Source organism: Pezoporus flaviventris, unplaced genomic scaffold (genome assembly GCF_033815535.1).
Source record: "Pezoporus flaviventris isolate CSIRO_AGI_PZ_B2104156 unplaced genomic scaffold, CSIRO_AGI_Pfla_v1 ptg000066l, whole genome shotgun sequence".
NCBI classification, from domain to species: Eukaryota; Metazoa; Chordata; class Aves; order Psittaciformes; family Psittacidae; genus Pezoporus; species Pezoporus flaviventris.
The window spans coordinates 24,219,883-24,238,366 of record NW_026892614.1 but is presented as its reverse complement, the minus strand read 5'-3'; the positions used below and the strand labels follow the sequence as shown (position 1 = coordinate 24,238,366).

Sequence of the window (18,484 nt, the reverse complement as noted above, 5' to 3'; positions counted from 1 at the left end):
TACCCCTCAAAAAACCCAAACCCAAAACAAAACCCGACCAACCATAAAGCAAATCCCAATCACATCCGTGAGCTTTGTTTTGTTTATTTCATAGAAAAGCTTGGATGGATTTGTGTCAGTGTTCTTTATCACTGGTTGACTTCTAAATCAGTAAAACCAGTTCACATAGCATTGTCTTTGGAAAAGGTCCTCTTTTTGAGGGGGTTGGTGGAGAAGGGAGGGTAGAAATTGGCAGGTCAAAGGTTATTAACACATTTTTTTTACTCTACTGCCAAGACTTTCATTATATGAAACCATAATGCAGAGCTTAAGTAAACAATACTTTCTCTTTTTACAGCTTCCCCACTAAGCTTTGAAACCATTCATGGAAACTGATGGCAATGCTGTTGTAAGTATAACTGAAGTTATGCCAGGGTTACTGATCAGATGAAGAGGTAGTACATTGGGGTGGCATCCTTGTAATCATAGAAGACAGTATCAATGTCCATACCAGATCTTCCTTATGGGCCAGGCCAAGTGGTGAAATCAACACAGGCTGCCCGCGTTCTGCTCTAAGAATTAAATGGGTGACGTGCTCAGTGTGAGGCATCCCTGCACATGGCAAAGGGGTTGGAACTAGATCAGCTTCTTGCCAACCCTCACCATTCTGTGATCTTATTAATACGTGCAAATACCAGAAGGAGGGGTGCAAGATGATGGAGCCAGGTTCTCTTCAGTGATGCCCAGTGAGAGGACCAGAAACAATGGGCACAAACTGAAACACAGAAATGTTCAGATGAGGTTCCCTCTGAACATCAGGAAATACTTTTTTACTGTGAGGGTGACCGAGCACTGCACAGGTTGCCCAGAGAGGTTGTAGAGTCTTTATCCTTGGAGATGGTCAAAAGTTGTCTGGACATGGTCTGGCTGTAGGTGTCCTAGCTTGAGTTGGGGGAGTTGAACTAGATGACCTTCTGAAGTCCCTTCCAAGCTCAACCATACCGTGATTCTGTGGAAAAATCAGAACTCTAAACTGACAGAGGTCTCTCACTGAAGTTGTCAATTTTCTGGTACATTTTTGCTCATCAGCAGTGCCCACCTGGCACAGGTGTGGCTGTGAACAACACTTGGTTGTACAGCTCCCTTTGCAACTGGCTCATGGGTGTATTTGCCACGAAGAAGGATGATGGATAGCAAGCTTGAAGCCTGCACTGTCCTGCAGGATCACTGTTCCATCTTGTTCAGCCCTCAAGCTGAGTAAACCAAAACCTACCAAAAAAGATCAAAACCTACCCTGTATTGCCAGCCTTGCAAAAAAATTACAACCCCCCTAAAGATGCAAATAGCTGTAACATTTTGCATTTATTTCAGAGCCTTCTGAGGATTATTGCTCTAGGATTTTTCCTGGTAACAACAAGAGCTAGAAATAGATCCAATTTTGTTTTTTGTTTGATAGTTTTTTTGTTGAACCTGTGATAATGAAATAAATAATTTGTTATCAGGAAATTGAGCTTTATAGAGAACCTCCCACCACTGTCAGAAGCATAGTAAAATCATGACATTTGGTTCAGTTTCAGACTGTTCTAGTGACTATGTCTCATAGTTACCATACATTCACATCTGAAACTGCTGTTACACACCTGGTCAGTATCTCCGGTTGTACTGGTAATAACTCTGCCTTCCATTGTTTTCTCTTTATTTTGCACTGGCATTAATGTCTCCATTAAGAGTGAAACCCCAAAGTATCTCTTAATGTTCACACAAAGTCACTGAAATGAGAGACTGTTGTCTTCCATATTGTGTTGTATTCTTGTGGAAAGCTGAGTTCAGTCTTGCTGGTGAGGCATTTTATGAATTTTGTCGTGGATTCATTTCAGTATAGGTTTTCTATCGGTTTAAGATGAAAACAGTTTTTACTGAAAACTGTTTCTTTATTTCATTAAATATCTGACTTCAAACACTGGTGCTTTGGAGAAAGAGGTTGCATATTTTTGTTCATAAATCAACAACATTTGGGAAGGCAATTCTGTGAATAACACGGGATTTCATTGCTACAGATGTTTCTCGTGTGGAGCAAACCAGGTATTTTATTTTTTAAAACACGATGCTAAGTTTCTAAACATCACTAAACAAAACATTTAAAAGTTGCTGAACTCCAGGTTTAGGATTAATTGTTGAAAATTTACTTCAGCTTTCAGGAATACTGGGAAAGACAACCAGAAATGTAACTTAATTTACAAAATCTCACTCAGCAATAATATTATTACAGATTTATCACTGATTTTATCCAGGCAAACTAGATACAACGCTGGCTGGGCAAAATGCCCTTCCTTCCACCATTATTTTCCCAACTCTTCCCACAAAATATGAGGGATGGGGATTCATCACCTCTGTCAACTTGCAGCAAGGTTACCATCATTATTGTTGAATAATAAATGCACATTTTTAAAATTCTTTTTGCTTTTACCAGCAACCAGATTTTTCCTCAGTTTGTATATAAAGTGGACCCTAACAGATAATTTACATAATATGGATATTAACCCTTTCTTGACAGATGAGGCAGAGACTGTGTTATTTTAATTTAGATCATCAATAAAGTTAGTGAAAAGATTTACTTCCTTGGTTGTTAACAGAGAACCACATCCTGTCTCAGTATTGCTGTTCTTGTTGTACAACTTTATATCGGTCAAAAGATAAAATGATCCCACTTCAGTGTCATGGCAAAGGTATGACATTGCCCCACTACACAGTTTTTGTGCAGGGAGAGCTGATTCATATTTGTTTTTCTTAATATCACTTTGGGTAGTTTTAAAGGAAAGTAATTGGTGTGACTATGTGACCCGTTGATTCGCTGAGGCCATACATTATTTCTGTGTGTCCTAAATAGGACATTATTTTCTTTGGAATGAAGATATGAAGGGTGGACCATATAGGATGGGGAAATAGCAGAGTCTCTAATAGAGCTGATGTGTTTTCTCATTGCTTTTCTTTGTCTGTTGTCATGGAGAATAGTCAGAGAGAGGCAGTGGTAAAATTAAGGAAAAAATAAGGAAAGGAGGAGAAGGAGAAAAGGAAAATGAATATATGATGATTAAGCAGGAGTCTGGGATTATTCATTCCTGGCAAAGCCTCCCACAAGTGTGTCGTTCAGGTCATCTCAAATAAGCACAGAAAAGCACACAACCGTGATCCGCGGTTCTGCACTCTATGATGCATGCTGCAAAGATCACTGGTTAGAGAAAGTTCTAGCTCTTGTAAACCCTGGTGACAGTGGTCTCTTCTATTTCCAGATGGCGTAGCTTTACTCACCTTTAATGTGCCTGTGAGAAGAGCCATCAGATCCTTCAATAATTACATGAAATGGGGTTTTGTTTTCCTGAAAAGCTGTCTGGCTAGGCAGAGGGGCTGCATTAGGGATGTTCACAGCGTAGCTCCGCAGTGGATCAGGTAGCTACCAGCTTTGCATAGCAATGTTGTGGCTGGCATATTAAAATATACATTATCCAACATACACTTATCCAGCATTTGTCCTCTGGAGGCTTCAAAACCTCACTAAAAATGGAAAAAGGTGAATGCTTTTGCTCCCACGCTAAAGATGGAAAGGTTGAAGCAAAGAGAAGTCAAGCGATTTGTTCACAATCACATGAGCAACCAGCCTGTCTGAGAATTTACTCCAAAAGTCAGACCTTATATTTCTAATGACCTCTTTTTTGGTCTCGGGTCTTCTCTTTTAGTTTCATTTCCTATGCCTTTATGTGGGATAAAATACATAAACTGCAAATAAGTAAATATAATAAAATTGTGTTATTTTTGCAGTGACTAAAACTCATGTGTGGAATGGCAAACTTCTGGCATATGTATGTTTTACAATTTGGATAATCTGCCAGGTTTGTGTGATTTTTCTTTCTTTTTTTTAGAGTAATATTCTGAAAGTCTTACATGGGGGAAATACATTCCTTGCCCTAAATAAAAAAAAAAAAAGGAAAAATAAATTTCTGGTTTTGTTTGTTTTTCAGAATATCTTAGAATGAGATAAATGACAAACAGGCTTCTGGTGTATATCTTTAATATTCCCATGTTTGTAAATCCCCCTCGTGGAGTGTAATGAAGCATTAAAATGCTGGAGTGCTGACTTCTATTTTTTAACTTCTAAACACAGAATATAATTCAGGCAAACATATAGCAAAGTAGAAGCTGCCTATGTGTGTGAAACCAGAAGCATCAGTAGACAGACACATGTAATAGTTACGTTTGCTCTTGCTCAACTATATATACATCAATTTTAATTAACACATTTTATGCTTCAGCTGCTAACATCCCTTCAGCAGTGAGTGGGTTATGCGTTTCCATCCTGCATATACCACCAGCTTCACCACAACGTCCTTCTCTAGCTTCCCCCTCCCCTTTCTACACAAATGTTGCAACACAATCTGAAATTTCCTCTTTTCTTTCCTTCCTGCATTTCTTACAGGTTCCCTTGCGTCAGAAGACAAAAAAGAAAAGTCAAGGTAATGAGAGATTGATTTTTCTTTTCTCTCCTGGGTTTCTCTTTTGTTATTTTCTTAGTATGTCTTATTTTTGGGAGGGTGAGGATTTTATACTGCTACTCAGCTCGTGGAAGGCTGCTTTGTAACTCCACTGATTCTTGCACTGATTCTGAGAAAAATGACAACGGGCTGTTCCTTTGGACTAAATCCTTGTGGTATGTTAATTGAATCAAAGCTGAAAATGAGTGAGGTAGAATCAGCTGCCTGCACATACACACACACTAGCGGTTTTCATGTACTTGGCATAATAGTTTTTCTCTAGCTGACTTAATAGATGTATTCTTTTCAGTGCAGCTGTGTGAAAGCTAATACATGCATGCTTCTCTTAAAAGGATCAAAGGATGTATTTATAATTTACAAAAACTCCTATATTGCTATTTAGCATTAATTAGTATCTGCTTTATCTGCAGCTTACTATTTTCCTTCTGCACATCAGAATGCCTTTCAAATGAGCGTGTGTTACTGTCACAGCCATTATAAAACTGAAAGATTTCTAAGTGTATTTTAAGATATGCTTGGGTGACTTGCTGAGATTACTCGCTAAGTAAGGTTGATATCTTTAATTGGCATCTTTCCTGGTGATGCACTTTTAAACAAGCAGAACACTGTATTTTTAATGGCACAGGGTTCTTTATAATGAGCCGACGGAGGATATCGTGTAAAGAGCTGGGGCAAGCTGATTGCCAAGGATGGCTCTACAAAAAGAAGGAAAAAGGAGCTTTCATTGGCAACAAATGGAAAAAGTTCTGGTGTGTACTGAAGGAGTCATCGCTGTATTGGTACAGCAGTCAGTTGGTGAGTACACCGTTCATCCAGCTCTGGGTGCTGGACAAACAGATCTGCTGGGACCAAGAGAAGGGAAGCAGGGATCGCAACTTAGATGCACCCGGGAAATGTACAGATGACTGGGTTTATTTCTTAGTCCTGACATTTCTTGTAATCTGGGAAGTGTCTATGTGAATGTGAAACATGCAGAAAACTGTGTTTCAAGTTCAGCAAGTACTTGTAAAATGTTAACTTGCTGTCTGTTCTGCCCTTTAAAGCTGCTCTTCACAGGCAGTGGTGGCATTTGAATTTGGGAAAGGTTTTCTGGGGTTTGGCAGTTTGTAGACACTTGCTATCAAGACTCAAAACAGGAATACTTTTTCACTGCTAATTAGTTTAATTTTGAGAAGTCTCTCCTATGTTTCTCTCAATCTCCTTCAACGCTGAGATTAATCTGTTTATTTGTTTACTGCGCCTTTTTTCTCCCTTTTTTTTCGTTCTCTCTCTGCCCAGTTCATACTGGTAGGGTTGCAGATACGAGCAGTGTCAATTGGTGAGGTTTTTACTCCTGGTCTTGCTGACGTTTCATCCAGAGCAGTGTAATTAAATATTACCACATTCTGCTGACTCTTTGCTCTGATGAGTTGATGCCGAATGTCAAATCTGCAGGACGACACTGTTTCGAATTCAAGGTCCAGCTTTCTATTCAGAAGATAAGCTTCCCTCAGGACAGCTGGTATAGATAGCATTTCTTTCCTGCTGATAGAGCCCAAGCAGCCTACTCTACTTTCTGTGCCAGTGGGAAATAATCTAAGATGAAGAACAGCAAGGCCTGAGTTCCTCTAATCAATTGAAGAAACTAGGAATTAAAAGCTGAAAAAGGGTGATGGGAGAAAGAGGCAACGAGAAATCCAGAGTAACCTCCTTAATGAAAGGTTATGGCTGAGTGCAAAGCAGCAGTGAGCAGTCATCAGCTGGCTTTACTCCAGCCTGTTTGCTACAGCTGACCTTGACAGGGCAGAGGGTGTCTTGCCCATCCAATGAAGATTTGAGCATAATTTTTCTCTTTACCTTGTTGTCTTGCACTGTTACATCTAAAAACCTGCCATCACATTCAAATGACGGACTGACAGAGCCCAGAACTAGGGTTTGCAGGGGATTAGGGGACACCAGCAACAGCATAGGTTGAAACTTAGCAGCTTCAGTGTGGAACTGTGGATGGGCAACAGGTTCTCTAAATACAGATGAGCTGCTCTGGCAATCAGCATGTCCCAGGCCCAGCAAAGGACGAAAAATTGAAGAAACCCTTACAAATTCTTAGCATTTAATGAAATTAAATGCACTCTGGATTTTTTCCCACTTGTTTTATTTCTATTGCAGTAATCCTCATGAAAAACCTTGCTGTTTCAGGGAACAAAAAAAATGGCTTAAAACATTAAAAAAAAGTAAATCCCCAAGCTCTAAACAAAACTTCACTCATGTAAAGAGTATTTCACATTCTCCCTCCAGTTGTGGGTATAGTGTTGTTTTTTTCTTTAAACAATATGAAAATTTTGACTAGCATTTAAAGATGTATTAGTTATCCTTCTCGGAAGGAAAACTGAAAACAACTCTATTGGTCTTGGGCTGTTGTTTTTGTGGCATGATAGTCTGCTTCAAGACCAAGTCAAATACATTTATGTGAGAAAGAGAAAATAGAAAGAGACACGGCAGATAAACTTATCAGTAGCATTAATACCCTACTTCTGTCCAAGCAGTGTAAAGAAAGGTGAGCTGGCTGGCTGATGTGCCATTTAGACAGGGAAAGTGTCAGAAAGGAATTATTCTGAGGAACAAACAAGCTGAGAGGAAATAAAACAAGGCAAGACTATACAAAGTTTGCCTTCTGGGAAGACAAGGGTATTGAGGGAGCTGTGCAAAGTCCTCTACTTCCTATAGTTCCACTGGCCTGGCTAAAATCTGCACTCAAGATCCAGAGAAACTATGGGGCATGCTGATTCCAGTGCTTCTAGACAGGATTTATCATTTGTGTGAACTCGTCCTTTTAGTTCATGCGTGCTTTCTGGCTGCCACTGACTGCCCCCAGATGAACAAGGCTGAAGAACGGGTGGCAACATTTATTTCAAATGCTCTAAAGAGGTCATATGGCTTCAAAATTCTGCTGGCTTATGTCAGCCTTTCTCACCTATCACAGTTCTTGTAAACATGCTAGCTGGTAGCATCTCCTTTGCTTTCAACTTCTGCTGACTCTCACACATTATTTTATGTTAAAACCCCAAGGTTTCCTAGGACAACTTGAAGTGCAGCCTCTGCACAAGTGTAGATTCAGGCATTGTTTGCAGAATGTCAGTAACGGTAAGGTATGGGAAGGTGTCCTGTGCTAAGATCTGCTTACTTAAACTGATGAGACCACAGCCATGCTCAGTCTCATATCCGAGATGAATTAGACCTGTTGTATTTTCACAGATATTTTCATGTTTCAATTGATGAAACAGAAATAGCAGTGACATAATAACTTGCTTGATATTTCTTCTTACTATCTAGCTTTAACACTGCTTACACTTCCATTGCTTTCAGTGAAGTAAATTTTCTGTCCCAACAAGGCATTCAAGATGACAATCCTAAGTTCATAGTTATGTGGAAAAAGAAGTCCTGCTCCTCATGTGCCTGACGGTTCTCATGATGGGCCCTATTATACAAGCTGAAGCAAAAGGTGTTGGTGGAGGAGCAGTGCTGAGGTCAAAGGAAGCAGGGCACACTGGCTGCCCATAGCTCTGCCTGACTAGTTTCATTCCTGTGAGAAACAAGCATGTTTTTTCGTGGCTGTGTGGAAACTGCAGTCAGCCAGACACTGACAACTGTAGCATAGCAACAGGGTGCTGGACCTTTTTTCTAACAGAGATGGAGAAAATAGGGAGTGGGTGGAATTTGTACAGGAACGTGTATTGTCTTGGATTTGGGTTGGTAACCTCAGCTGACACCATGTTCTCTATGAAGTGTCTTCAGGCTCCCACAAAGCTCTGGATGTTTCTGTCACTGATATAATTTGCCTTCAAGCCTCAGAACTCTGGTTCTGGGTCTTTCACATGAGGCAGGCTGGGGGAGGCAATATAGGACGCTTGTGGTGATATTTGCAGATGGTATTTCCTTGAATTTAACATAAAATATGTTGTGCAAGCCACTGCTCAAAAAAGAAAAAAATAATAAAATGCTGAGAAGGGTCAGCAATAGCAGATCAGACACACCAAGAGTCAAGCTTCCTCACTGAACGCAAACCAGAGCACACAGGTAAATCCAGGTCAGCTGAGGTGCAGTGAGTAGTGATTTTAGGGCCCTGATAGTCTCAGCAGGCTTGGGTAGACTGCCCTGAAACTTTTTCCCATATAAGCTTGCTCTTGGTATAATACATGGATACCACATGAGGCAGGTAAACTTTTGTTTGCAGCATGGAGGTGCCCAAAGTCTGGGGAGGCGAAGCTGTTTGGACTAGGAAGAAACACAAAAGGGATGGTTTTGCAATGGAAACATGGGAAATGTCAAAAAATGGATCTGAGCAGACTTTCTGGGTGCATTCAGAAATACCAGACTCCTTGGACAACCACTTTTTGTTAGCATTTGGTTTCTTCTATTGAGTAGGCAGCTGTTCGGTTCTCTGTAGGCAGCTGTCTTGAAGACAAGTGTTTAGAGGACAGAATGTGATCCGCCCCTTTGGCAGTTTTACTTATACTGAAACCCTGTAGAGAATCAGTTCTCCTGCATAGGAAAAGGAGTGGCAGGGGAAGATTGTCATGTGTAATCCCAGGCTCCTGGCTCTCTGAGCTTGTTGCAACTGTGTTGGATAGTGTTGGCTGAAAAGGGTCAGAAGACTAAATGTCTCTGTCTTGTGGGCCTTTAGGATAGCTCAGCTGTTTTTTCAGATAGAGTTGAAATACAGTTTTGCAGGATGTGTTAATGATGGTTGTCATGGGGATTCAACTGAAAAGAAATATAAATATAAAAATCAAAGGGTTGCAGGCTGTGATCTACTGTCACTATCTTTGTTTTTTTTTTTTCCCTTTTCACTGCATTTAAATTGGTCCTCACTCCAACAGCTTTACTAAGAGCTGTATAATTGCAGTCTTTTAAAGCAGAAATCTTCTCCTTTGAGTTACAGTAGCTGCGTATGTGGATGAAAAAGTCATTGATGTTGGCTGATTATGCCAAGGGCTTTGGGGACCTCTGGTCCAGTATCTGACGCAGATTATTCACAGTTCTATAGGCTGCGCCACTGGTGTACTTGGCAGAGAGAAAAAGACTAAAAAGGCTTGAGGACTGATCTGTTTCTCCAACATCCACAGGGTTTTCTGGGGGCAATGCTGAAACATGGTGATGGAGAGCCATGAGGAGTGCCCTGAATCACAGATTGAAGCTATTCCACAGTAACTAGATACTTTCACTTTGCAGCATAATTTAAAAAAAAAAATCTTTCTGCACCATTACATTCACTTTAAATATTGAAAAAGGACTATTAAATTATTTACTATATCTCCTAAAGCCACAACATTCAGGCAATGTATTGAGGCAAGCTAAAAAATTATATTGGCCTCTTTCAGTGGATTCATGCATTATATTTCAGAAATCTATGAAACCTTTTTAAGCAAAAAGCCTATTTCTGTGAAAATATGGTTACTTTCTTTTTGCATCAAGCATTTTCAGAGACTGTTGTAGGGAAACAATTTCAACAATAACAATTGGGCGTAGCAAAAAGTGCCGATTTATGTGTTAGGCTAACCTGCATAAAACCCACAAGAGATAACAGCCTATTCTTTTAAACATCCTGATTAAATAGGAAACAGGTCAAGGTCCTTTTAATCTGAGCTTTTTAGGGCTATTTTACAGCATTGCAATAAAATCTGAAGGAAGTTTGAGTGAAATGTGTGAGTTAAATAATAGCACGCTTAAAGTGATGTTAAAGACAATATTTTTGAGAAAAGAAAACATTTAAGACTTCTATAGACTTTTAATGTTTTAAAATGTCATTTTCATTCCAAGAATGACTGAAAGGATGACTTTCACATGTTGTGTTCCTAGTGTTTATTTGGAGCTCTATATGCTGGCTGTAAGAACAGTTGTAATGTTTTATTGTTATGACTTGTTTTTCTTTTTTTCCTTCCCCTTTTCTGGTAATTATGGAGCTACATACTCATCAATCCCCCATTTTTTGTTATATAGTTGGCATATTTGAGATATATACCAATAGTTCATTAAAAAGAAATCATACCATTAACCTCCTTCTTTTCACTCATACATAAAATGAAACAAATATTAAACTTTTCTTATAAATGAACAAATGTGAAATCACAGAATTAATACTCAATCTGAATGTCTGAACGTATTGGGAGCGTATGCATATGTGAAAACATAATCTTTTACCAACTGGAACATGTCAAATACTGCATAAGGAGTCTGGAGATTTCTCTGTAGTAAGTAAGCCTGGTAAATGTGAAGTACTGAAATCAAAGCCTACAGACCTATTTTCATTAACAATTTAGACAGTAATCCTCTAATTTAGATAGTCATTGGATATGTTAGCTGTTCAATCCCAACATGCAGAGTTCCATCTCTGCATGAGTGGAAGCACCTCTGATGAGTGTCCTCACGCTGGCTTTACAGGGTCCTGATAATTCATTAACCCAAAACAAAATCTGAATGCTCAAACATTTGCATACACTGACAGTAACGACAGTGTCATCTAATGTCATTGCATAGACTTAATCACCTCATGAGTGCTTGTGCAGCATCCTAAGCTATTAGTGGGATACAAACTAGACCAATGGCTACTGAGCTGTGGTTGCATTTGTAACATGTAAGGCAAACCTACTCAAAAACCTAGTCAACCCACTCACCCTGCTGATGGCTTACTTAGCTCAGGCCATGGATTTATTAGTGTATGGGTGAGAAGGTACTTTCTTATGGATCTTATGGGTCTCTGCTTTTTTAAAACTGGGTTTATTGATTCATACTACAGAGAAGAAAGTGTCAATGTGTGTAATAATGGCTTTGATAACTCATGAACTCTTTTTGAGTTGTCTATGGTGTTCTTAAACTGGTCTTGGGAACCAAACAGGAATATCAATGTTCTTGCTGCACCTGGTGTAGTGAGTTACCACACTTTTTGGTACAGAAATGAAGGATAGTGCATTCTCTATCTCTAGTACAATGCAGTCCCTGAATAGGACTCCTCTTTTATTGACCCGTACTCATCCGCTCATCTCCATATACTTGCTGTAAATATGGTTCTGGGATGGAAATACTAGCTTAAGGTGTAATCGACTGAAATATACATATAAAGAAAAAAAAAAAAGGACTAAAAAACCCTAATCTCTTTTGTTTCTTTAGTTAATTGTTGTTTTATCTCAGTGAGTTTACTCTCACTAACTTCCAGCCTGTGGAATGGAAACAGAAGCTCATCAAGCCAGGCTCTAAACAAGTTGGACACATACAAATATAGTCAAAGAAAGTTAAAAAAACAGAATAGCAAATAAATAAGCACTCTTTTGTTACAAATGAAGTCACATTGCAAACCCAAAAATTTTTCCAGCCCAGATGCTGATAAACATCATGGTTCTGTACTGAAAGTAACAAAACTGTTCAAGTGTGTTTTGGGCTTTTTTGTTTGTTTGTGTGAGGTTTTTTTTTGTCCTGGAGCAGGCAAAACCATTTACTAGTGAAGATGCAAAATGCAAATTTAATACATGAAAGCTTCAAGAATCATGGTTATTGCATACCAAAGAACAGATAAGCAAAGGTGCAGGGAAGCCACCCACTGAAATATCCATTCTGTATCCATACTTCTGTTCTCAGAGATTCATGCTTTTGAGCATCAAAGCTCAAAGACTTGTCTCGATGAACAGCTTTTTATAGTCTCTTTATATTCATGCATAATGTGACTTGAGTAACTGTCAGTCATCTTCATTTATCCTCTCTCTTTGTAACTGTTGTGTATATTTTACCTGCTTTAACTCAGTGTACGTTTTCAGAATTTTAATGTGCCCAGGGATAAGAGCTGGGAACAGCAAAAATGTGATTCAGGAATGAAAGCTCTCTATAGTCTGGAAAGTACAGTTTTTCCTGATATTATGTGCTATAGACTTTTGCCTGCATCGTTGCTCCTCTTACGGAGTCCAAGGCTAATTGCTCCTGATTTGGTGAATATAGATAGATGTAGTAAAGAAAGATATTTCAGCTGCAGGCAGCAAGAACAGGGATTTGAGGCCGATAACTTCAGATTTGCTCTGACAGGGTTCAGCTGACCCAGAACAGAGGTGCCAGTGCTCTGTACACCCTCTCCCATCCAGAAAGGGGTGTCTGCATATAAACAGTGTACTGTAAATATCTGTCTGGCTTTTGCTACCTCCTGTACCGTGCCTGAAAATTTCTGAGGAGAGTGATATCTGGGTGGCCAAAGCCCTCTGAGGTTGGTTTGCAGTGTTCATAACAACAGAGCTCAGCTCCATAGGACCATCCCCTTGCGCTGTTTCACCTCCTGGCATGGAAGCAGCTCATATTGCCTCTGCTTTACATACAGGCGTATATAAATGAGCCTACAAAATAGTCCATGTTACAATTACCCAGGGGAGACCATCTCTGCCTAGCATCATTTTGGGTCACTTCTGAATTCACATTATTTCAGACATGTATTTTTCAAAAATATATAGATCATTATATGTGGTGCTGTTATGCATCTGTGAAAAATGCATGTGTGCTGTAAAACGAAACAAACACTCCTTTGAGATTGTATGTAATATCCAGGCTTGAAAAGACGATATAACCCTTATTCATCCTTTCTTATGTTATCCATCTCTTTTAAGGGTCTTCTGGGTTTAGAGCTGAAGTTCAGTAGTTTCATTTTCTGTGTTTTATGCACAAAGCAAGGCTGGTCTCTTTGTTGAAAGTTGTGTGATCACTGATGGCTGCAAAGGAATTGGGTTCCAACAGCTTTCTGCTGGTTTTAGTCCTAGTTTGATCCAAACCTAAATTGTGCCCTGGACAATTTCAGTCTCTGGACTAGACTTGTGACTTATTCAGGAATCTTAGGTAAGGGTGCTCTGATACAAATTCTTTGAGGTGAAGAGAGGGAATCTACCTCAGCACTGTCATAGGAATTGATGATCCTTCCTCTTGCAGCCACTTTGATATCTAGAAGTGTACAACAAATCCCATGCTCACAGACTGCCATTTGCAAAGACAGGAATGGTGGCTTTCTAGCACCAAGGATTTGCACAAGTAGTAGCTGGTATAGGAATATTTCTTGTTCCCAAATATCGGCCAAAACACTGGATATGATCTGTCCCCATGGTGATAAGCATGTATTTTCACAGTATAAAAAGCTTTCAAAACCAAGCATTTGCATGTTAAATATTGTTGAGCATTGGAGTCTGGTAGCTTACCAATAGGTTGATGTGGTGATTTTTTTTTTTTATTACAGGCTGAAAAAGCAGAAGGATTTATCAGACTTCCAGACTTCAGTGTGGATCGAGCAATTGAATGCAAAAAAAAGCAGTAAGTTTATCTCTTGCCTCCAGTTTTGCATGATTTTTACAACATTGCAAGGAATTGAATCTCAGTAGTGCCTGGCAATGAAGCTGTGGGGAGTTCTTCTGTGTTGTATTAATAATGAGATATTAATTGAGCTAATGAAAGAAAACCATATTGCAAAAATATTTTTGCAAATACTCTGCCAGATGTGCTGTGTTAAAACTACAAATTAAACAGTAGATCAGCATGCCAGATACTTTTTTTTCCCCTCCTCTTTGTTCACTGATTATGAGCAAGTTGCAGTCCATCTCGGATACCTTCTGGTAGGTAAGGAGGTCAACAACAGTGCACGTAATGCTGATTACCTCCAAGCTGGAACTATTCTTTAGGCTTCAGTGGTGCAGCTTTGGGCTGTACTTGAAACCTTTGGTTGTACAGTGAATACAAACCCTGTTTGGCAGGGTACACATTTCAAAATATTCTCTCCAAACACCACACGTAGCACTGACGTGCAGCTCCTTCTGACTACACTTCAAAGGTTTGGAGGGGTGTTGCTGCTCTTCAAAGTTACAAAGCTCAGCATGGTTTTTATCCTGTCCCTCAAGAGAAAGCCTCTGTACTTCTACTGAGATCTCACACTGCGATTAGCTGTAGGTGTTTCTGAGGTTAACTGTGGGCTTGACTCCTCCAAAGAAAGGGGACCTCTATTTTGAATATGGAGAGCTCTATTTTGTTTTCTCAAAGTTGAGTCCTATAGTACAGTACCATGGGAAAATGTTGCCCTTCACTACTGCAGGTGTTGGCTGTAGGTGCTTGCAAGAGAAACACATGTTCATCACTTACTTGGGATAGGGTAAATCAGGAGAGCTGTGAGGAGTGACCAGCGCTGCTGGGTCAGCTGGGTGTGCTTCCATGGGATAGAGTAAGTTGCTTAATGAGGAACAAAAGACAGAAACCACACAGTCCCTGGATTGGAGGCTATGTTTTAGGAAAAAAACAACCAACCAAACAAAAAAGACTGAAAGTCTTAGTGGTGGATGTTCAACTAAAACCTCGGCAGGGGACTATCCATTTTGTTTGTTTCCAGCCTGCCATCTAGTTGCCTTTTTGGTGCCTCCTAAAACTGGTTTATGAAAAGACAGTGAAGAGTCAGCCACTCTTCACCTGCTGCATGCCACTTGTGATTTTATTATTCCATATGTCCCTTCCCCCCACCATCAGTTTTCCATGCTGCAGGGTCTCAGCCTGATTAACCACTCATGGAAGCTGTTTCATACCTTGGGTCACTCCTGGTGCTTTCTTGGAACTCTTTTTAAGTTTACTTTGCTTTTCAGAGCTGCAGGAAGAAAAACTTCACATGGTATTTGAGATGTGGGCATGCAACAGAATTATGTAATTCAATAATGAAAGTCTTTGTTTTATTCTTTATTCCTCCCTTTTTTGTTCCTGTAGTTTATATCCTCTGAATAATGTGTGGCCAAGGATATAAGCTAAAAATACACTAGCATTTTAAGGAAAGAGCTATTTGGATGGATAAGATGATCCAGATTAATATAGTGGAGTGAATAAATATTTTAAATAATTCATTCAGCTATTATTTTTTCTTTCTTACGTAAACCAGTTTTCTTCATATCTCTTCTATTTTTCTTTTCTTGAAGTGCTATTAAGATCAGCCACCCACAGATCAAGACATTTTATTTTGCGGCAGAAAATGTTCTGGAAATGAACACGTAAGTAGGAGTGACTGGCCATGTTTCATCCTGTCTCATGCCTGAGAATGCCCTTTGAAATTTCATTCTCTCCCTCTCAAGTGGTTGTTGACAAAGTTATTCAGGGAATTACTAAGTCTCTTTTATTTTCTGGTCACTGTGTAGAAGGAGCCTACTGCTATTTGGTCACTAATGACAGTTGAAATCAGAATTCCATTATTAGCTTGATTTTGATACTAATGTTGATGATATTTGCTGGTATAAATCCCTTTCCATTAGAGAGGTGCTAGGATTTGATAGCAAGTTCATCACCTTAGGACAAGTGAGGGAAGAAATTAACAAGAGAGAAAAGCTTAATATAGTCTTGTCCCAGAAGTGATCTAAGGCTGGAAAATTATAGTGTCTGCTTTGAGTATCATGTCAATTAACAGGGAAGGTTACCGGGATAGGAAGGGCTGATTCTTAATGTACGTAAGCATTTATTTCAGTGCCAAATTATGTTGCAGTTAATCAACCCTCATGGCAGATCAGCAATTTTCCTTCAAAAAATATCTATAAGAACAACAATTCATTCACACAGTTTTGAATCAAGAAGTAAAATAGATAGAAATACTACTATTTTAGAAACCACTGAGCTATCAGAAATAGATATTCCATGCTATCGATCCAGTTCTGGCTGATTTGTATACATCTCATATCTTTGTATTTTTTTACTTCAGATTGCAGTCTGTTCATAATGCTATTACATTAAATGGCCAAATACAGATACAAAGCTGTATAATCTAAATAGGAAGAGAGCTCCTTTCTTAATCCATTATTTTAATCATGTCTCTGCTGGTGATCTTCGTGAGATTCTTCATAGGGCATTTACTGTTCTTTCCTCCTACAGACAGGAGACTTCATACATATTTACCACAGCAGGAAAGGATAGAGGTTGAAAGAACATGCTTGACCTATGAAAAGGGATATATATACAGAGATGTACGATACTACAGTAGTGTATGCACATATACCTATGTTCATAAATCTGTAGATGCATACAGATGGTGGAGAGATAACCATCCGTTCATGTATCACCATGTTTCCTGTCAGAGCTCCTGAACAGAGTGAGAAGCTCTTGAGGCAGATGGACTGAGGAGGACTAAGAATGAGGGACACCTGGACAGGAATATTTTTGTAGGGAAAGTAACCCTGATTGAGAGAGTAGACAGGGAAGGATGCAAGGAGAAGGAAAAGGAAAATTAGAGCTAATGGAGGACATTAGTGAGTGCCAACATCCAGTTTGGAGCCCAATTGGAAATTCTCAGTGTCCTAAGGACACTTTTGAAACGTTTAGTCTTATGTGAGTGAGTGATTGAATTCTATGCAGGTGTCCCAGCTCTTATGTCCGCAGACTGATTTTCTTCAAACTCCACTTCAAGAGTAAATATCAATTTGGCTTAAAGCTAGACAGGCTAGCATTAGAGCAGCTTACACTACACTACAGTAATTCTTCACTGTTGTAACTGATAATGTTTTCCTTGGCAAAGTATAAAATACATGCATTTAATACATAAAGTACACGCATACTCACGCATATGTCAAAACAGGCTAAAAGACATCTGTTCTCTTGGCTCCAGTCCTGCAAATACATATGCATGTGAGTGGTTCCACTGAACTCACTGGGGCATTCATGTGTGTCGAGTTACTGGTGCGCATAAATGCTTGACAGATCATGACCTTCTGTAACTCTTCATGCATATATATTAAATCAATAGTAGATTTATTAATACAGTAATTTGCTTCATTAATTTTAGCATGTATTTGCTATTGTCATGCACACATGAACAGTAAACGTGTGCTGGCTAGCTACATGCATTTACCTGGCCAATTGCACATGGTTCCTAGCAATCTGTCTGATCTTTTGGTTAATGAAGTCTTGATTTTAGCAAACCTTTTTTCCTGTTACAACTTTTTTATTAAAAAAATATCATTCTATTTGCTGTTAGAAGAAAGTCAATAGTCCACTCTTGCAGAAAGGTCACTTTGTTTTCTTGAACTGTTACGTGGCTCTACTGTTCATACTGCAATCTAAGAATCCAATTACTTTGACAATGATCTTACTAGCAAATTTTCCATTGCTTCAGTAGAATCAAAATCAGGCACAATGTTTTTTCAGAGTTATGAACCTTAATTCCTGTCTTTCATACTTTCCTATTTAGGCCTTGAGTTTTAATCTGAAAGGCTTGAGCCTTTTCACTTGTTAAGTTCTTAAAACCTGGATAGATCTGAATGAAACAATATAGAAAAAGTATACCTAGGGATTGTTTCTAGCACTAGAAGAACACAGCCAGCTAGGAAGGGAAGTGGAAAAAAAACTATCAATAGCTTAAAGAAACACAGGAAGTGAGACTTAGCAAAACCAGGAGTACAAACAGAGTTGAAGAAAGCAGTATAGAATGGTCAAAAAGTCTGGTTTTAAATGGCTTAGATTCTTAGACTGTGCTGTGATAGCTTTGGCCAAGGCAGCTGACATGGTCTTCGATGGCTCCAATCCATTTTGCTTCACTCTGGTGAAAGCTGATCCCTCACTAGCAGGACTAAGCCATTGAAGTTCTGCTACAGCACACATAAATACTTTTCCTTTAGCTTTGATGAATGCAACTCCCTGGTCATCAGTAGTGATTTTTTCAGGATCAGGGAAAGATGATGTCCCAGGCAACTAGTCCTGCTCACCACAGTCTTCAGGTTAATGAAAATGGATGTGGTGATGCAGAACACATCTGAAAGGGACAAAACTTAGTCCGAACAGCATGTGAGTATCCCTAACTCTATATTCCCTTTGTTTTAAACACAGGTGGCTAAGTAAGCTGGGGATGGCTGTAGACCCTCAGGCACCCAATGGGAAGAATGAGGAAGGTATGCTCCTAACAGCAGCTTCAGTGTGTAACTACATCATGTTCCCAGTTTTTGCTTGGCCAAATTTTT

General features: G+C 39.3%; 1 protein-coding gene across 4 annotated transcripts in view; it reads left to right on the top strand.

Moving 5' to 3' along the window:
* Nucleotides 1-304: 304 nt before the first annotated feature.
* Nucleotides 305-18,484, top strand: part of IPCEF1 (interaction protein for cytohesin exchange factors 1) — a 41,675-nt gene continuing 23,495 nt past the window's right edge. Inside the window, exons 1-6 of one of the 4 annotated variants that reach the window (XM_061471549.1) lie at nucleotides 305-388; nucleotides 4,451-4,487; nucleotides 5,152-5,321; nucleotides 13,759-13,832; nucleotides 15,467-15,538; nucleotides 18,354-18,415. In XM_061471549.1, coding sequence (XP_061327533.1) covers nucleotides 365-388; nucleotides 4,451-4,487; nucleotides 5,152-5,321; nucleotides 13,759-13,832; nucleotides 15,467-15,538; nucleotides 18,354-18,415 — 439 coding nt within the window. In that variant the 5' untranslated portion in view covers nucleotides 305-364. Of the gene's footprint in view, nucleotides 389-4,111; nucleotides 4,307-4,450; nucleotides 4,488-4,520; nucleotides 4,682-5,151; nucleotides 5,322-13,758; nucleotides 13,833-15,466; nucleotides 15,539-18,353; nucleotides 18,416-18,484 lie in introns of those variants that run through there. The other 3 variants (XM_061471550.1, XM_061471552.1, XM_061471551.1) reach the window with 3 other exon arrangements.